This window comes from Copadichromis virginalis, linkage group LG9 (genome assembly GCF_057382275.1).
Source record: "Copadichromis virginalis isolate Kocher_CV1m ecotype Utaka linkage group LG9, C_Virginalis_male_GT1.1, whole genome shotgun sequence".
Taxonomy (NCBI): domain Eukaryota; kingdom Metazoa; phylum Chordata; class Actinopteri; order Cichliformes; family Cichlidae; genus Copadichromis; species Copadichromis virginalis.
Window position 1 is genome coordinate 21812796 of NC_140626.1, and position 16862 is coordinate 21829657.

The 16862-nt window shown below is 39.8% G+C and overlaps 2 protein-coding genes across 3 annotated transcripts in view; both read right to left on the reverse strand.

The window, feature by feature from the left end:
• The window catches only part of emilin2b (elastin microfibril interfacer 2b), a 13006-nt gene extending 6388 nt beyond the window's left edge, over positions 1-6618 (reverse strand). The window contains exons 1-4 of the mRNA XM_085468193.1: positions 6360-6618; positions 6081-6206; positions 5293-5474; positions 3449-5164 (exon numbers count right to left, since the gene is read on the reverse strand). Coding sequence (XP_085324319.1) covers positions 3449-5164; positions 5293-5474; positions 6081-6206; positions 6360-6484 — 2149 coding nt within the window. The 5' untranslated portion in view covers positions 6485-6618. The remainder of the gene's footprint in view (positions 1-3448; positions 5165-5292; positions 5475-6080; positions 6207-6359) is intronic.
• Positions 6619-6912: 294 nt separating this feature from the next.
• smchd1 (structural maintenance of chromosomes flexible hinge domain containing 1) overlaps positions 6913-16862 on the reverse strand; it is a 38654-nt gene continuing 28704 nt past the window's right edge. For both annotated transcript variants that reach the window (XM_085468197.1, XM_085468196.1), the window contains 14 exons: positions 16188-16249; positions 15632-15719; positions 13651-13782; positions 13387-13542; positions 13170-13296; positions 12552-12671; positions 12101-12186; positions 11890-12012; positions 11619-11800; positions 8658-8767; positions 8060-8130; positions 7555-7723; positions 7294-7452; positions 6913-7216 (listed from right to left, as the gene is read on the reverse strand). In XM_085468197.1, the coding sequence (XP_085324323.1) occupies positions 7122-7216; positions 7294-7452; positions 7555-7723; positions 8060-8130; positions 8658-8767; positions 11619-11800; positions 11890-12012; positions 12101-12186; positions 12552-12671; positions 13170-13296; positions 13387-13542; positions 13651-13782; positions 15632-15719; positions 16188-16249 (1680 nt within the window). In that variant the 3' untranslated portion in view covers positions 6913-7121. The remainder of the gene's footprint in view (positions 7217-7293; positions 7453-7554; positions 7724-8059; positions 8131-8657; positions 8768-11618; positions 11801-11889; positions 12013-12100; positions 12187-12551; positions 12672-13169; positions 13297-13386; positions 13543-13650; positions 13783-15631; positions 15720-16187; positions 16250-16862) is intronic.

Sequence of the window (16862 nt, forward strand, 5' to 3'; positions counted from 1 at the left end):
ACCTCCTCCACCAGAACAATGAAGCATACATGAGTAGCCACAGACAGCAGCACACAAACAGTGCGGACTGTGTTTTTCTTGGGGGCTTTTCTACAGGTCCCATCTTGTTTTTGGTTCATGGGGTTATCATATTTGACCGCTGACCAGAGTGTGTGTGCCTTATCTCTAACAGGTCATTAAACTACAAGCACCAACCACAAGCCTTGTCACAATCAGGAAAGCATGCTTTCTAATCTCAAGAGGTTTCCATAATAGAGCTGTACTTTAAGAATCTCAGCTCTCCTTGTCAAAGACATGAAAAGGATGTGTTTTAACGCAAGGGATTGTGGGGAAATGGGTATGTTTAAATATGCAGACATACATGGCAATACAGTATATAAGGCAAAAACAGTGTTTGTACAATTCCAACTTTAACATTGAGCTTTAAAGGCTATGTTTGTTATTACCACCTTTAGTCTATTTGATATTGCATGGCGGTTCAAACTGTGTTTTTCTGTGTTCATTATTCCATTAATTTGGAGCAGATCCCCAACACCAAAGGCTGAAATGCAGCGCCAAACCATGACAGCGCATCCACCACGTTTTACAGTGTCTTCTTCTTTTCTGACCGCATCTGTACAAGCTAACAACCACTTGGAATCATCATTCCATAAAACCTGTTGCGACTGATTTTCAGTCCAGTTCTTTGGCATACCTCAGCTCCCGAGTTCACTTCCTTAAGAATGGAAGGATGGCTGTCAGTGGCTTCTTGACAGCCATCCTTCCACTGAGACCATTTCTGATGAGGCTTGAAGGAACAGTATTGGATCAACTTGAATTGGACGGCTAAAAAACCCAAACAAACCTATGTTTTTCTGAAAATGTTGAGGACTGGATTGAAAATGATTGAAAAAGCACCCAATGGCCATCAAAAAAACTCCAGAAAGCCTTGAGAACTATTCCTTAACAACTCTTTAAAAATTACAGTCAGGTCTGGTTGATTGGAGGCAAAATAAGAAGAAATGAAGCGGAGCCCAAGACATTTGCACAGCACTGTGAATGCTGACACGTATCTACTAAATATATTCGGTTAATGAGAGAACGGAGAGGATGGGCACGTGACGCACAGATAAAATGCAGAGCTCTAAAAGGAGCAAACAACAGCTCATAACTGTGAGTTAAATCTCTCCTAAACAAAAACTTATATTTACATTCATTTTTCCTAACATCCAATGAAGCTGCATCGCTTGAGACAACATTTGTAAAGCCAGGTTCGTTAAATAATTACAATCATGCAGTGTTTATATGCGTGATTACTAGCTTGCAGTCTTCAGGGCTTTTGTAAGCTGAATTTAGCAACAATCAAGTCAAAATTATTTTAGTTAAAAACTAAACCCAAGAGTCAACTGTAATAAAAATAAGGGGAAAATTTCCAAAAGGGGAATGCAAAGTTTTTATTTGTAATCACTGTCATATAAACTTATAACTAGAGCAAACACTTGCTTTGATCCTTAGTGGCTACTCAGCTTTGAAGAGATAAGAAAAAGTGCAATGGACTCCCTTGAGAAATATGGAGCTCACTGTTGAATGGACAACATCCATGTCATGGTTAGTATGCAGTGAAGAAATGACACATTACAGCTCTTTCTTTTTAAGGTTCACAACTTGTATGACATCATGGTAAACATCTTGACAGATGGCCTGTGGGACCTCAGAGGAGCTCACAGCGTTGTGTGTTTATTTCAACAGGAAATGAGCTCAACCATGTAGTTAAAAATGTGAGAACTCCATAAATGGGATTGACGAGTAAGAAGCAAAAAGAAAGTAACAGCACTGCAAAGACTGCGAGCAGCACTTAATCTGCACACGCTGATGCTCTTGGCTGCGAACGAAAGAGCAGTACCCGAGAGGGCCTTGGTAATCTGTGTGTGTCTATGACAGAGCATTTTCCATGCTCTTCAGATAAGCAGTGCGAGGCAGTACAAGGTAGCTCACAGAGCAAACACAAACTGAGAGCCAAGCACAAAGTGGCCTCTAATGTCTCTTTGAGTGGAAATCATGAACAACATTCCAACTTCCCAATGACATATTACAACACAAACCACGAGGTGGAGTGACAACATTTTCAGTCGTTAGAGACTATTTGGTGAAAAAAATTGAAAATTGGCACGCGAGAGTTGACTATAAATCAGATACAAAACCTCTGGTTTGACTTGAAGTGGACCCAGAACAAGAACTAGTGCTGCTTTATTCCAGATGAACTACATTTATATTCTGGCCAAGAATATTTTTGCTGCATCACCTCCTTGTAAACCGGTAACTTCTGGTCACAGAGGAGAAGTCCCAGCTCGTAAACGTCATGGGCGTGCTTCTAGTTCATAATTGAAACTGTCAGAGTCAGTCAAGTCCAGCTCAGTCTCATAGGTGCCATTAATGAGCAGACTCAGGCAAAAAGTATGCAACATATGCACCAATATGAAAATCTATACTCTCAAACATGTTCACAGCAACAAAGCCAAACAAACCACGCAGCACCAAATATTAAGTGAACAAGATCACCCTGATGTTCTAACTTAATGCAATAAAACCATAACACACTCAAAGATTTAAATGCACACAGGTACAGAGTTTATGGGCAAACACAGATACAAATAAATGCACACTTGGATGCACAAATAAGCCTGGTGAGTAATATTTCTTTATGCCAAAGCATTGCTCAACACAAGTGGGGTCTATTAAATGAACCATGTGTCTTCAATCAGGCCCGCCTGCTTTAACTGAGAACACGGTCAAATGAAAATCCAACTTCCCCTCACTCGCAGACTGAAACACACTCCAGTGGTACAGATTCTCTGGTATACAGTCAGTCCGGGATAAACAAATGAGTTCCAGGTTAGTAATCAAGCTAAAAGGCTGAAATTAAGTGTAGCTGTTTCATTGCCATCTCAGGCTTCGACCACTGAAGTGTCCGTGCATAATTAATAAAATCAACCCTTGTAATGTCCATACATCCTGGGGTCAAAAATGGGTTAACCCAGAGAATCTGGATGGTTTTCCATTTAAAGCTGTGGCTCAGTCTTTTTGTGGCATGCACCATTTCAGAATAATGATTAAAAAAAGAAATTTGCCCCCACCTTCCACAATTTTCTTTCACTAATAAATAACAACTTGCACATTATTTAAAGGTCAGCATAATAGCAATGGCAAACTGTTACAAATTGAGCCTAATTTCCACATTTCAAAGCTGCTTGCTTGTTCAGTATTTCTACTTTAGGCCAAACTGGATCCAGTAATGTCCAAAAGACTGACTAATGCAAGCATGTAAAACTAGCGATAATGTGGAATCCACTGACTGGTGCAGGGTGTGTTTTTTTGCTGGAGGAATCAAATATTTAAAATAAGAAGAATTGAATCAGTCATACTTTAAGGCAATGAAAAGTGTGTTTGGATTACAGCACAGGCATCTTACCTTCATTACCAGGCTGGAGGTCTCTCTCCATATTTATAATGTGTTTTTCGAGAGTCTCACAGATTCCCCTCAGTCCTCCAATGTCTTGTGCATGAGCTCTTACTGTGCCGTTCAGCTGATTCACACAATTCCACAAACCAGTGACGTGCATGTTCAGCCCCTCTTTGATGCTCTGGAGATTCCTGGAGATAGGATCCAGCTTGCTGCATAAATTCTCCACATTAACAATACGACTGCCCATGTTGGCAATCTCCTTCTCTACATCTTGTGCCTTTTCCCTGCATTGATCGGCCTCGGCTTCCACCTCCCTGCCCAGCTCATCTAGTCGCTCTCTTAGTTTCTGGTGCTGGGCTCTGTGGAGCACCAAAAGATCCCTGGCCTCCTGTTCAGTTTCCATTTTAACCTGATCCCAGCTAGAGTTAAAGCGTTTGAGAGTCTGAGACTGCTGGTTCTCACCGCCTTTAAGGTAGCTTAATTCACCCTTTACATTCTCAATGATATTGCTGTAGTTGAGGAGTTGCCCCTCCAAAGCTGTGATGGCACTTTTCTGGACTATCAGATTAGTCTCCATAGCATCTACAGAGTTTGTGAAACTGTGGAAGTCTTGCTTGAGGTTTTCAACAACAGTTAAATGATCTGTGCACTCTTTTGAGCACTTTTGGTTCAAAAGATCGAGTCTATTCTCCAGAATCTGAACGGAGTCCTTTAGAGTGTTCATGTCTCTCTGCTGAACGTCAGGACTTTCTGGCTCACCACCAGATGGGGAGTTGGAGGTTGTTTTAATCAACAGAGCTGAGAGTCTGTCCTCCATGGAGGACCGTTCATTGTCCATAGTTTCCCTCAGGTCTTTGACAACTTCTTCCCTTTCTTTTCTCAACTTCTCCTCTACAAAGTGGCTCAGTGCAATTAAAGACTTCTCTGTGGTGTTCAAACGAATTTCAAAGTGTTCCAGCTGAGCCAGAACAGAGTCAGATACTTGCTTTTCATTCCCCGGAACAGACAGCTTGGTTTTAAGGTCTTGGATCTCATTGCGGAGGTCAGTTTCCTTTGAATCCATGAGCTCAGCCAGACTGAGGTAGTTGGCTTCCTGTCCTTCACAATGTTCCTGAACTGACAGAATTTTATAATCACAAGAGTTCTTCAAATCTGCCATTTTAATATCCATTCCCTCCATCAGCTCATCTCTCAAGGCGCTGATTTTATCGTCCAGGTAGGCCCGCAGGTCTGCATCATCTATAGAAGGAGCAGAAGAAGCCGTGGACAGAGGGGTCTGGGCATCCATTAATAGACGAATTTGTCCATCATGATGGTTGACGCGACCCAGCAGCTCATCCAAGGTATTGCGCTTGGACTCAAGATCATCTGTGACCTGGTTAATCTTGTTCATGACATCCTCCATTGGTGTTGCGCTGTGGTCAAAAGAGAAGCCTTGTACCTGAATGGTTTCGGTCCCTGCACCCTGTGCACTGGCAGGCTGTCTGACGTTATTCAGCAGTGTAGCCAGCATTTTACTGGCATCCTCCTGGAAATCCACTCTCAGGTTCGAGGACAGGTCTGTCATTCTTGCTTGCATGTCCAGAACCATCTGTGATAGTCGCTGCACTTCCTCCTCCAGGTGTTGGGAGCTTTGAGATTCTCTTTGACCATGTTGTGTTCTGTGACCTGTTTGACCTCCAAATTGCCCCTGCCCTCCCCGCGGATGGTTACTCTGGCCATCTGTTCATGGTTTTGGAATTGGAGCAATAAAATTGAAGAGAGATGGTTAGCAAAGCATTTTAAACTGTTTCATTTTATTTTGTATATTTTAATGCAAGACTTTCTTATGTTACAGACAAGTCTTTCACCATATGGGGCTGGAAAATGTCCAGAGGCAGCAGGAGCTTGAGGCAAACGCTCTGTTTGGACTGGCTTGGTGTCCTTCAACTCCATGCAGTCATGGCCCTGGTACCTCGGGCAGCACCTCCACGCCAGCTCTGTGACAGTCTTGTAGGCAATCTTGTACGTCGGTCTAAAGTGTGTTTGATATCTGGGAACATAAGACTTTAGTATAAAGTAATATTGCAAAAATCTACTAGAAACATATTCAGACAAATAAGATTTCTTGCTATTCTTCTTCTCAGCAATACAAAGTAAACTTGTAGCTAATTAAGACTAGACAAACCCCGGTCTGCTCGTTTCATTAATCATGCAGTTGGCAGGACTCAGAAACAGCAGTTTTCGTGAGTGGAACTGGTGGGAACTGTCACCCATGATTAACTACATGTCACTGGTGTATTGGTTGCTCAATAAACAGTAAAGCAAAACAAAGGGGAAGTCAGAGAAATGCCAGCCCATGTCTGCCTTTCTATGACCAGTGAAGGCTGGATGGGAAATTTTTTCTTGCTAATTCTGATATTTTGCTTACGTTTTGCTTTCTTATTGATTTTTATTTTTTATCAACAGTTAAAAACACCCAAAGAAACAAATAAACCCATTCATAGTATCCCCTGATTGCCTATTGTAAGACAGTAACAAAAGTATTGCTTCATATAACAAAATAAATAGACAAAAAAAAAAAAAGAAGAAGAAAAAACTGACAAAAGCAAAGAATTTGCCGCCCTCCACCTAATATCCAGCACTTCTGGGAACTTACATCACTTGTTGCGCACAGTTTGGCAGCTCCGGTGGACACGGTAAAACCTCCGGCTGTACGAAGCTCTCAGTGCCTCCCGCTACAGCGCAGCTCACGTTCTTGTGCACAACGTAGGCGCACCAGTTTCTGCACAAAATCACTTGTTAATCACTCCTGGTGTGCAGCAAATGCCCGCGTGCGTATGCACGAACAATTAAATGCAAAGTTACGTACAGAAAAGAAAGAGTACTTCACTGACTTGCAGTCATGAGTTCAATAACTGATGTCCAGTTTACTTACTTGTTTCTTTGTCTCGTTTCGGCGCCAGAATATGCGTTTCCCTGAAACATGCTGTACTGAAAAGGTGAGCCAGTGATGAGAGGGAAAACCATTAACAAATGGATAAGTAGGAGTCCGCGCTTCATGGCTGAGATATTTTAAATCCTGCAGTATCCCTTCAGGTTGTAATCAGTAGTGATGATCTTTGGTTTGGAGATCAGTGAAGGCACTGCGGATTGCTCCGTCTCTGTAGCGCACACATCTAAACCAGCTCCTTCCAGCGTCCTTGGATGTGACGTTTCGGGAACCCCTCCAACGCTGACAGATGCGTTTTCTCCAACTTGCCAGTTCTCGCATATACACATGTAAGTGCACATTTCGCATATAAAACATTGTAATCGCCGTAAATAATATCCGGACGTCTAAATGTGGACAATGGTTGATTTTGTTTCAAAGGCACAGTGATTATCTCCGTGCGTAAAATGTGCGCTTAACACTGTCGGTATGCTTAAACTTAACAAGTAAAGTTTTCAGTTTTGCGTTTTTCAGAAAAGAAACGAACAAATACACAAAGTGCGATCTTAAGAATTTTTTAATGCATACATTCAGCAGATTCAGCATGCTCTGCAAAGATCATAAGCACTTTTTACCATTACAAAAGTGTTAAAATGTACAAAAGGCATCTAAAAAATAAAATACATTGTATCAACTCAAAGTTAACAAAGAAATAAAACTACAAAAAAGACTTATAGTAAAACAATCCATTGGTCCAATCAGAATCTCTTATGTGGAACTCTGTCTTGCTCTTTTTGAAATGCTGCTGGAGGGCTGACCACCATCCACAGCGCGTCGTTTCATTCCTTTTGCTGATGCTGATGCTAGAAGAAGAACAAAGATCAATTAAAATTCAACAAAATCAAAATAAAATCATCAACAACTGTCTCAAACAACATACCGAGTTCCTTTTCAATCTCTGTTAGCTGCCTCTTTTTGTCGTCCAAATCTTTTTCCATTTGCCGCACATCAGGAGACGTAATTTTTTTAACGTGATCATCTCGCGCCCTTTCTGTTTCCTCTCTCTTCGATACAGCTGAGCAGTACTGGCTGAGCAGGTCTGTCAAGCACACCCCAGAAAACAGAAATTACAGCATAATCTGAATCATTAAGGCTACAAAATCAAGCTTTAAAAATGTAAAATGTCCATGATTTAAGTCACCTATTTGTTCCTTTAGACTGTGGTACTGCTGTGGGAGGGGGGCTCCAAACATGTGTAACGTGGTCATCGGTGGGGCCCTGTTCTGTGCACCTCCAAACTTTCCCCTGCTACTGACCCTATCCCCCTGCCTGGTCAGTATGGTGGGACATTGGATCCTGTTCTGCACCACCTGTAAACAACAGCTTTTTTTTGTTAGAGGAAATTAACCAGAGTTTCCACCGATACAGCAACACTGCTGCTGCAAAGCCAGTTCTGTCCTGGTTCCATTGAGGAGCCAGCACACAATATGACAGGTTTGAGAGCCTAGTGGACACAATCTGCAAAGGTCATCGATGAATCATTTTGCTGGCCCCTTGAGTTTCACTCTTTGGCAGCAGTCCCTCTTTTTTTTTTTTCCTCCACTGGAACTAATAAAAGTCTAATCAGTTCTACATTAGGCACCAGCTCTGGCACAGTGTTAGTTTAAAAAACAAAATTGCACATCTGCTTCAGCAAAGTCACTCACCGCCCTTCTGTAGTTATTTGCAGAGTCCAGGTCATCAATCAGAATAGTATCTCCCAGGATGTTCTTAAACACTAGAAAGAAAAAAATAGCACAAGCAAGAAACTTTCAGACCTGCTGGAACAAATTTAAAACTAACTTTTTTTTTAACTGCTACTGAAAACTTTCATAATCAAGTGGCAAGAAGCCAAGTGTTCATATTTCAATGTAAATCAGAGGCAATCAGTGTAAATTTAAACGGTAAATGCTCTAAATCCAAACCGACAGAGCCAGCTTTTACCCACGACAAAGAAAATCACTACATAAACAGTCATTTTAATTTCGGGAAAGAGGCCCAATTTCTGCTCCAGCGACAGTGCCCCTGGAGAGAAAGCCCCCTTCCACCCTGTGAGGCTGGATCCCAGGTGGAAACATTTACCCCAATCTTTACAGGAGTGGTGGGGGCATAAGGGAAATGCCCCCGAAACAACAGCAAACACAGCCTGAGATGGCAAGCCTCTAAAAACCCACAGAAACGCCAGAGTCTTACTTCAAATCTGCAATAACCAAACAAACAGGCAGCGTTACGCTGAGCAGGGGAAATCCATTTAAGGCAGCTCACCGATGTCACAGCTCTCTGGATCACAGGGGTATATCAGCAGCTCTCTGGCGTACACCGGGTTCCCATGGGGTTCAAAGAGCGGGTAGCCATTTCTTATGTGTGGCAGCGGTCTGTAAGCAATTCAAATGACAACACCATGACACTTTGCTCCAAACGTAAAGGCAACATCAAACCACGCACGATCATTTCTCTTTGCATAAATGAACACTGTGTTGCTACAGTTCATGTGTAGCACACATTCAGTTTATGTGGATCGTTTCCATTTCATGTCAGAATTTGTTTTTGTGTGTCCTTCCAGCTGATCAACATAATTTCTTTATGATCTGGAAAAAATGTCTGCAGACCTTCAGAAGGTGTTTTAGATTAACTTTAGTAACCATTAAGACATCCGATGATAGATTAGTCAATCAGCTGTTTGGATTTGTGTCTTTTTTTCAGTATTTTGCAGAACAGACATGACAGTTTCTAGTGTGATGTTGACTTCATCTTAAATTCAGCAGTCGCTTCACTTTGATAAAAGAAAGACAAAAATGTGTTAAAAAACTTGCACATTACATAATTGATTACTTATAATTACATAATTAATTGACTGATAATTAAGTGTAAACAGCTTTACTGTTGCATTCTAAATTAGTGCTGAAACAATGACTAATATAGATTTATGTTATTCACGTGGGGGGACTACACTTAGAAGTAATAGTACTGCAGGGAGCACTGCAGGGTTTTTAGCACTGCTGACTTTATAAAAAAATAACTGTTAAAATAGTAAATTAGATCAATAACCCATAATATACTGTGTATTCAATATTCTTTCTCTCAGAAGCAACTAAAGCACTAATACTCAGTATGAGCAGAGAAACAGTTTCCAACTAAAAATCAAGAAAACTGTTTCTCTTAAGGGGGTGAACTGTAGCAGCAATGAAAACACAGAAACTAGTGATTCTTACATGTGAGGTCTCCTTTTCTGTAAATATGCCAAACAAAGTAACGAGAAAAAGAATACAGTGCCTGAATACAACACTGTGAAGAAGCCTTGAGGAACTCCTAATTTCTCCATCCTTTGCTTGGACAATGGGAAATGGGTGCCATGATTAACTGAAACATGTGGAAACATACAAGGAAATATAGCACACAAGACAAACAGCTCATTCTGTACAACACTAACGAGCTTGACAGTCAATTTTTGGCATGTCTTCATGAACAGTTCTCCAGGCTTCTTGAAGGACATTCAAAGCTACTCCTTGGATGTTGGCTGCCTTTCGTTCTGTGCTCCATCAAGATGATCCCAGACTTCTTCAATAATATTGATGCCCAGGCTCTGGGGAAGTTCTTTTGCTGCATTGACAGTGTGTCAATCAGTAATTCCATCAATTGATAAGATCTCCAACATAACGCGACCCCAAATTACGACAGAGCCTCGGCCATGTTTTACAGATGTCCGTAGACACTCGCTGTTGTATCCCTCTCTTGAACTCCTTGTACATATTGACAATGATTGGAAGTAACTTTGGCGTACCTCAGCCATTTCTCCCAGTTTTCCTTCTTTAAAAATAGCTTCTTGAAAGCCATCCGTCTACTTAGACCATTTTTGATGAGGCTTTAGTGAATCGCAGAGGATCAACCGAGGACAGATGCATCTCTCAAGTCCTGTCTCAGATCTTTTCTGGATTTTTTTTTCCTATTTCTTAAGTGCATGATGTTCAGATACTGTTACCCTGCTGTCCTGTCTTTATAGACATGCCTTCTTTTTTGTTCTCCACAAAGAGTCACTGCACACCAGCGAGATCTGCCAAGTTTTTGACTAATAGCGCTTTGGGAATCAAGTTGTTGGTGCAAAAACACAATTTTGTCTGTCAAACTGTGTTATCTTTGGCATTTGTCATATATTCAGCTAAAGAAATGGAAAAAAATGATGTGGTTTTATGTGACAGGCTGTTAGTAACAAAGTTGCTAAAGATACAATTTAAATCAGTTCTTTGCTAAGTTGTCTGTTATGTGTCATCACAACACAGCCTCATTCCTTGACTTAGGATTCCTGAATGAGTTATAGACTGTGTTTAGTGGCTTAACAAACAAAAAAATACCAAATACCAAATACCTTATACCAAACCAGTGAAAAGGGTTTGGTATAAGGACTGGACTGAAAATTATTTAAAAACAAAACAAAAAACAAACAGAAATGAAGGATGTCTCAAGTTTTTTGCAAAGTGCTTTATGTCAAACACGCCCCAGATTCAGCTTCTCATCTCTGATGCTTTACTTTTTTCCTCCCCCGTGTCTCCAAAAGCAAACAAAGGCTTTCATCCTCACATTAAGAGACAAAGATTTTCATTATATTAAAATGATTTTAACAGTGAAAGAAACTTTTACCTGCAGCTCAAACAGAAACAGACATCAGATTTTAAAAATTTTTTACAATAAAAATCAAATCAGAATACAAAATAAACGCATTTAAAGTTAGAAAAAATACAAAAACTAAAAGTCTTATAAAAGAGGGATGTGCCCTTAAATCACTAGCTTTGCAAAAACTGACAATAACCTGCAGCAGCTGGTCGTTAAGTAAATCTCATTAGTGTCCAAACAGCCCCAACAAAGAGCAGCAGGATGGAGTCTTATATGTGCTAATAATTACAGTCACCATTATTTTTACAGAAAACTAAAGTGAGAGACCACCTGTGTTTACAGAGTGTTACACTGTACACTAAATGTGGCTATTTTGGAGGAAAACGTATTTCCAGACTCCCAAGGTTCAAAGCATACATTGATATAGTTCGACATTATTCTAGCTGACTTTCAGGCAGCCTGTTCAAAATGGAGCTGCCACAAGAGCTCTAAATTACTGTTTTTGAGAGACTTTGGGAAGGAAAGGGCTTAAAAGGAAAGACTTTAATAAAAGGACACATACATCTTCATCACACGTCAGTTAGACGCCAACACTAATAAAATACATCTTCCACGTACCTTTTTCCTGGTGGCACAAGCACGCTGTCGAGGGCCATGACCTGCTGCTTGCCCTGCGTGTCACGATAGATCTGCTGTGCTGCTTCTGTTGTTTTGGTGATGACACAGTCCATATCACCTCTGATGTGCCAGGAGATGACCCACGCAGCGGCATCATCCTGCACGAGAGCCAGGTGGCCAACCTGCATTCAAAAATTAGAGGATAAACACATCTCCAGAAAATTCATCTCAAAACAAGTACTGAATCTTTAAAAGAAAAAAAGAAAGTTACCATTCCCAAAACATCTGCCTGTCCCCTAAAGTTGTCACGGACGGAGAAAACTCGTCGGGACACTTTCTGAATTGCTTCTGCTTCAGTAGTCTTCTTTTTTATTAGTGTATCAATATGTTGTGCCTACAGATACATAAGAAATGTGATTTCCAGTTCAGTTTAAAAAAGAAAAAGGAAAAAAAGCTGAGTGTGGATGGACATAATAACTTACAGATATGGGATGAGGGATTGTCACTTTCCTCTGGCGCAGCTCGTTTTTAAAATCAGTCTCTTTCTTACTGGCAATCAGGCAAGATTCTAAGGGGAAAAATATTTTCATTAGCAGACAATTTTAATCACGTATGGGAGGAAAACCCAGATAAATTACAGATTTAAGACTATATCAAAGTCAGTGGTTTAAAAGTATTATTTCTGTAGCTATATCCATTTGCACTGACATGAGATTATTCAGATTCAGGTAACTTCATTAATCCCAAAATGAGCCGTTTGTTTGCAGCTTATCCACACGACCTACTAACACAACCTACAGTCTTTAAACACTAATCACTGTTGCATGTCAAGGCAGAGATCAACAAACAATGAAGTCTAGGAAAAAAAACTAGAACAAGGATATTTCAGATGAGACCTGGTTCAACATACAAACAGCACACAGTACATCTTACCCGTCAGCAAGTCAAGGAGCTCCTTGTATGTACGCAATGTTTCGTTATATTTCTCAATAGCACTGCTGAGCTCATCTTTTTTCCTGGTCAGTTCAGACATTTTTTGCTGGTTTTGTGAGTCTAAAATGGAGAAAAAAAAGAAGAATTAATTGTTTATCAATTAACAGTGAATTGTCAGAAGGCAAATCTAAGCAATAGTACTATAGTAGTGTAACAGTAGTAATACTATTATTAATACTACTCTTAAGTATAATAGCTTTAAATAGCATTTCAGTTTTTTGGCTCACAGTTAGTGATCAAAGTGGGCTGGAATGATTAGATCTGATAAATAGTTTAATATATTGTAATACAGAGATTTCTTTTGTTAGAGCTTCCAGCTAAAAGCATGCAGATACTTCTTCAACAAGTCCGAATCTAAAGTCACCCCACAGTCCTTCATTATATGTTCACGTGTAGTAAAAAAAGGAAAGAAAAAAGTTTAAAAGACATGTATTAGTGAATTTTGTAAAAACAAAAACAAAACAAAATGTATAAAAACAAAAAAATTAAAGTAATGCTTTAATTTTTCAGAAATCTTAAGCTGCACGTAATAGCATTTACCACTCAGTTTTTCCATACCATTGTAAAAAAGGAAGGGGAGCTCAAAAGCAGTCAGGGTTATGAGATGGACAGACACTTCAGGTTTGAAAACAAGGATGTAGGTGCTGCTATTGTCACCGGGGCTATTCTCCCTGATAGCCAGCCTCTGAGGAGAGCAAGTGAACAATTATCATAAGCCCTGAGGGGCCCTTAAATTCCAAAACAAAAGCTGGTCCTGTGAAGAATGGTTACTCACAGGGATGTGGGCCTTGCCCTCAACTAAGTTAATTGCAAGGCTGCTGGCTCCTCTTTCAAAAAGAGGGAAGCTTTTGTTTCTCTCTCCATCTGAGGACTTTATAGTGATGATCACCTTCCCTCCCAGGTCCTGCCCCGCTGGGTTGCCATACAAATCCTGGAATCAACCATGGAAATTCACTCACTATGACTGCAAAGTTTATTTATGTCAGTGAAAAGTGAAGCCTGCCTCTGCTATTTTACAATAAATAAATAAATAGCTTACCATTATCCTCAGTGTCATATTCTCAACCAAGGTTCGGCTGGCAATGTCCTCGCTGTAGGAAACAACTGGGGTTGTAGTCTGAGAGACAGGTCCCAGTTTAACAGGCTGATTGGCCACCACATCTATACGAATCTAAAAGATGGGAAGCAGCACTGAGGTCAGTCAATTCTGTCAGTGAGTAACGCAACAGCTCTACAGCCCTGCAACAGCTCAATGACCAACTACTCTCCAGTAAAATACAGTGGTATGCAAAAGATTGTGCACCCTGATAATTGTCATGATTTTTTCTTCACAAATCATTGGTTGTTTGGATCAGCAATTTCATTTAAATATATCATATAGCAGACGAACACAATGATATTTGAGAAGTGAAATGAAGTTTATAGGATTTACAAAAAGTGTGCAATAGTTACTTAAACAAAATTGGGTAGGTGCGTAAATTTGGGCACCATTGTCTTTTAATTGATTTGAATACCTTTAGGACTAATTATTGGAACATAAAATTTGTTTGGTAAGCTTACTGACCCCTGACCCTACATACACAGGTGAATCTAATCATGAAAAGGTATTATTTAAGGTGACCAATTGCAAGTGTTTCCCCTCTTTGCATCCTCTCTGAAGAGGGGCAACATGGGAGCCTCAAAACAACTCTCAAATGACCTGAAAACAAAGATTGTTCAACATCATGGTTTAGGTTGAAGGATACAAAAAGCTATCTCAGAGATTTCAGCTGTCAGTTTCCACTGTGAGGAACATATTGAGGAAATGGAAGACCACAGGCTCAGTTCTAGTTAAGGCCCGAAGTGGCAGGTCAAGAAAAATCTTAGATAAGCAGAGGCGAAGGATGGGAACAGTCACAATCAACCCACAGACCAGCTCCAAAGACCTGCAACATCATCTTGCTGCAGATGGTGTCACTGTGCAATGTTCAACTATTCAGCGCACTTTGCACAAGGAGATGTTGTATGGGAGAGTAATGCAGAAGAAGCCATTTCTGTGCACATGGCACAAACAGAGTTGCTTGAGGTATGCTAAAACACATTTGGACAAGCCAGCTTCATTTTGGAATAAGATGCTGTGGACTGATCAAACTATAATTGAGTTATTTGGGCATAACAAGGGGTGTTATGGATGGAGGAAAAAGAACACAGCATTCCAAGAAAAACACCTGCTACCTACAGTAAAGTATGGTGGTGGTTCCACCATGCTGTGGGGCTGTGTGGCCAGTGCAGGTACTGGGAAACTTGTTACAGTTGAGGGTCGCACGGTATCCAAGTCAATATTAGCAGATTCTTGAGAACAATGTTCAAGAATCAGTGACAAAGTTGAAGTTGCACCAGGGCTGGATATTTCAACAAGACAACGACCCAAAACACTGTTCAAAACCCACTAAGGCATTCATGCAGAGGAACAAGTACAACATTCTGGAATGACCATCTCAGTCCCCAGACCTGATTAATACTGATATATTATGGTGTGACTTAAAGCGGGCTGTCCATGCTCGGAAACCATCAAACCTGACTGAACTGGAGATGTTTTGTCTCCACCTTCAACCAGAATCCAGACTTTCATGGGAAGCTATAGGAAGCGTTTAGCGGCTGTTATTTCTGCAAAAGTAGGATCTACTAAATATTGATGTAATTTTTCTATTGGGGTGCCCAGACACCTGCCTAATTTTGTTTAGGTAACTATTTCACACTTTCTGTAAATCCTATAAACTTCATTTCACTTCTCAAATATCATTGTGTTTGTCTGCTATATGATATATTGAAATGAAACTGATTCAAAATTGATCCAAACAACCAATGACTTATAAAGAAAAATCATGAAAATTATCAGGGGTGCCCAAACTTTTGCATACCACTGTAGGTACAAATAATGAGTATCTGGAGGGTGGCTTAATACGCTTTATGAGGGTTTGAAAACAAAATATGAACGTGTTAAAAATGTTTTGTGTTTTTTATTATGTATTAAAACCAACCTGATTGCTGTAGAGAACGTCTTTTTTGTCAATACGAAGAGAAAACTGTATGGTGTGCCTTCTAGCTTCCTCTGGGATGTCTTTGTCTCTGCAAAGAAACGCGCGGTCCATTATTTTTTTCAGCTATTATCATCACCATTATTCTAACACAAACCTACACTCTGGAAAATCATCTTACATGCTGTTTTATTGAGTCAGCTAAAATGACAGGACCCCTTGCATACTATAAATTTGAAACTACCTTATGCAAGTGATTAGCTTAGCATTGGTTAGCATAGCACAAAGACTGGAAACCATGAGAAACCATTAGTTTGACTTTACATATAAAACATTTTTACAGTACCAGCAGCTCTAAAACTCACTAGTTAACATGAATTTGTTGCCTATATTGGTACTAGGTCACTCTAGCCGTTTCCTCCGTTTTAAGGCTTTGTGGAAGCTAAGCTAAGCTAACTAGCTGCTTGAAGTAACTTAATAATATTAATATAAAAGCTATGCTTTAAAACATCTGTCACCAAGCCAAACAAAATAGAAACAGAAGTGAAAATTATCTTACCTGAAGTGAAAACAGTCATTCTTTTCATTTTTCGTGGGTTTATTACACTTCAGCTCAATGGCCTACACAAGAAATATTGAAAAATAAATAAATATTATTTTAAGAGAAAAGTTTACGATAGGAAAAAAAAGAACTCCTCTACTTGCATAAATCTACAATTCTCCTTTTTAGTTTTCCTGGTATTGGTCAATCTAATGAGTTGTGTTGAACAAATCTTTTTTATATTAACAGAGAAACTAACAACTACAGTCAATCATTATCACTAATGTTAATACACTTGGCTTTTTCCAATTTAAAGACACTGTGCAATCTTCAGTATCACTTATTAATAGATTTAAGTGAGTATATGTATATATGTGAAATTTTGACCCTCTGTGGATTCCAGACAATCCACACTTCAAACTTAAAAACCCAAGAATTGGGTGCACAAGTCATTAAAGATGTATGCTGTATATTTAAACTGGAACAGTTTTTCCCCAACAAACACAACAATGTCAACGAAATGATTTGCATTGTCAAAGTCACCGTCTGAGAAAAGTGTATAAAGTGTGTAGTGAGGGGTTTTACAGCCTTATTTAAAACACCTATAATAATAGTAAAAAATAAAGTTGGCTACTTCACAGATTTTACCTGTCGGGTTATTTTTAGAACAAAACTCCTGCAATAAACAAGGAA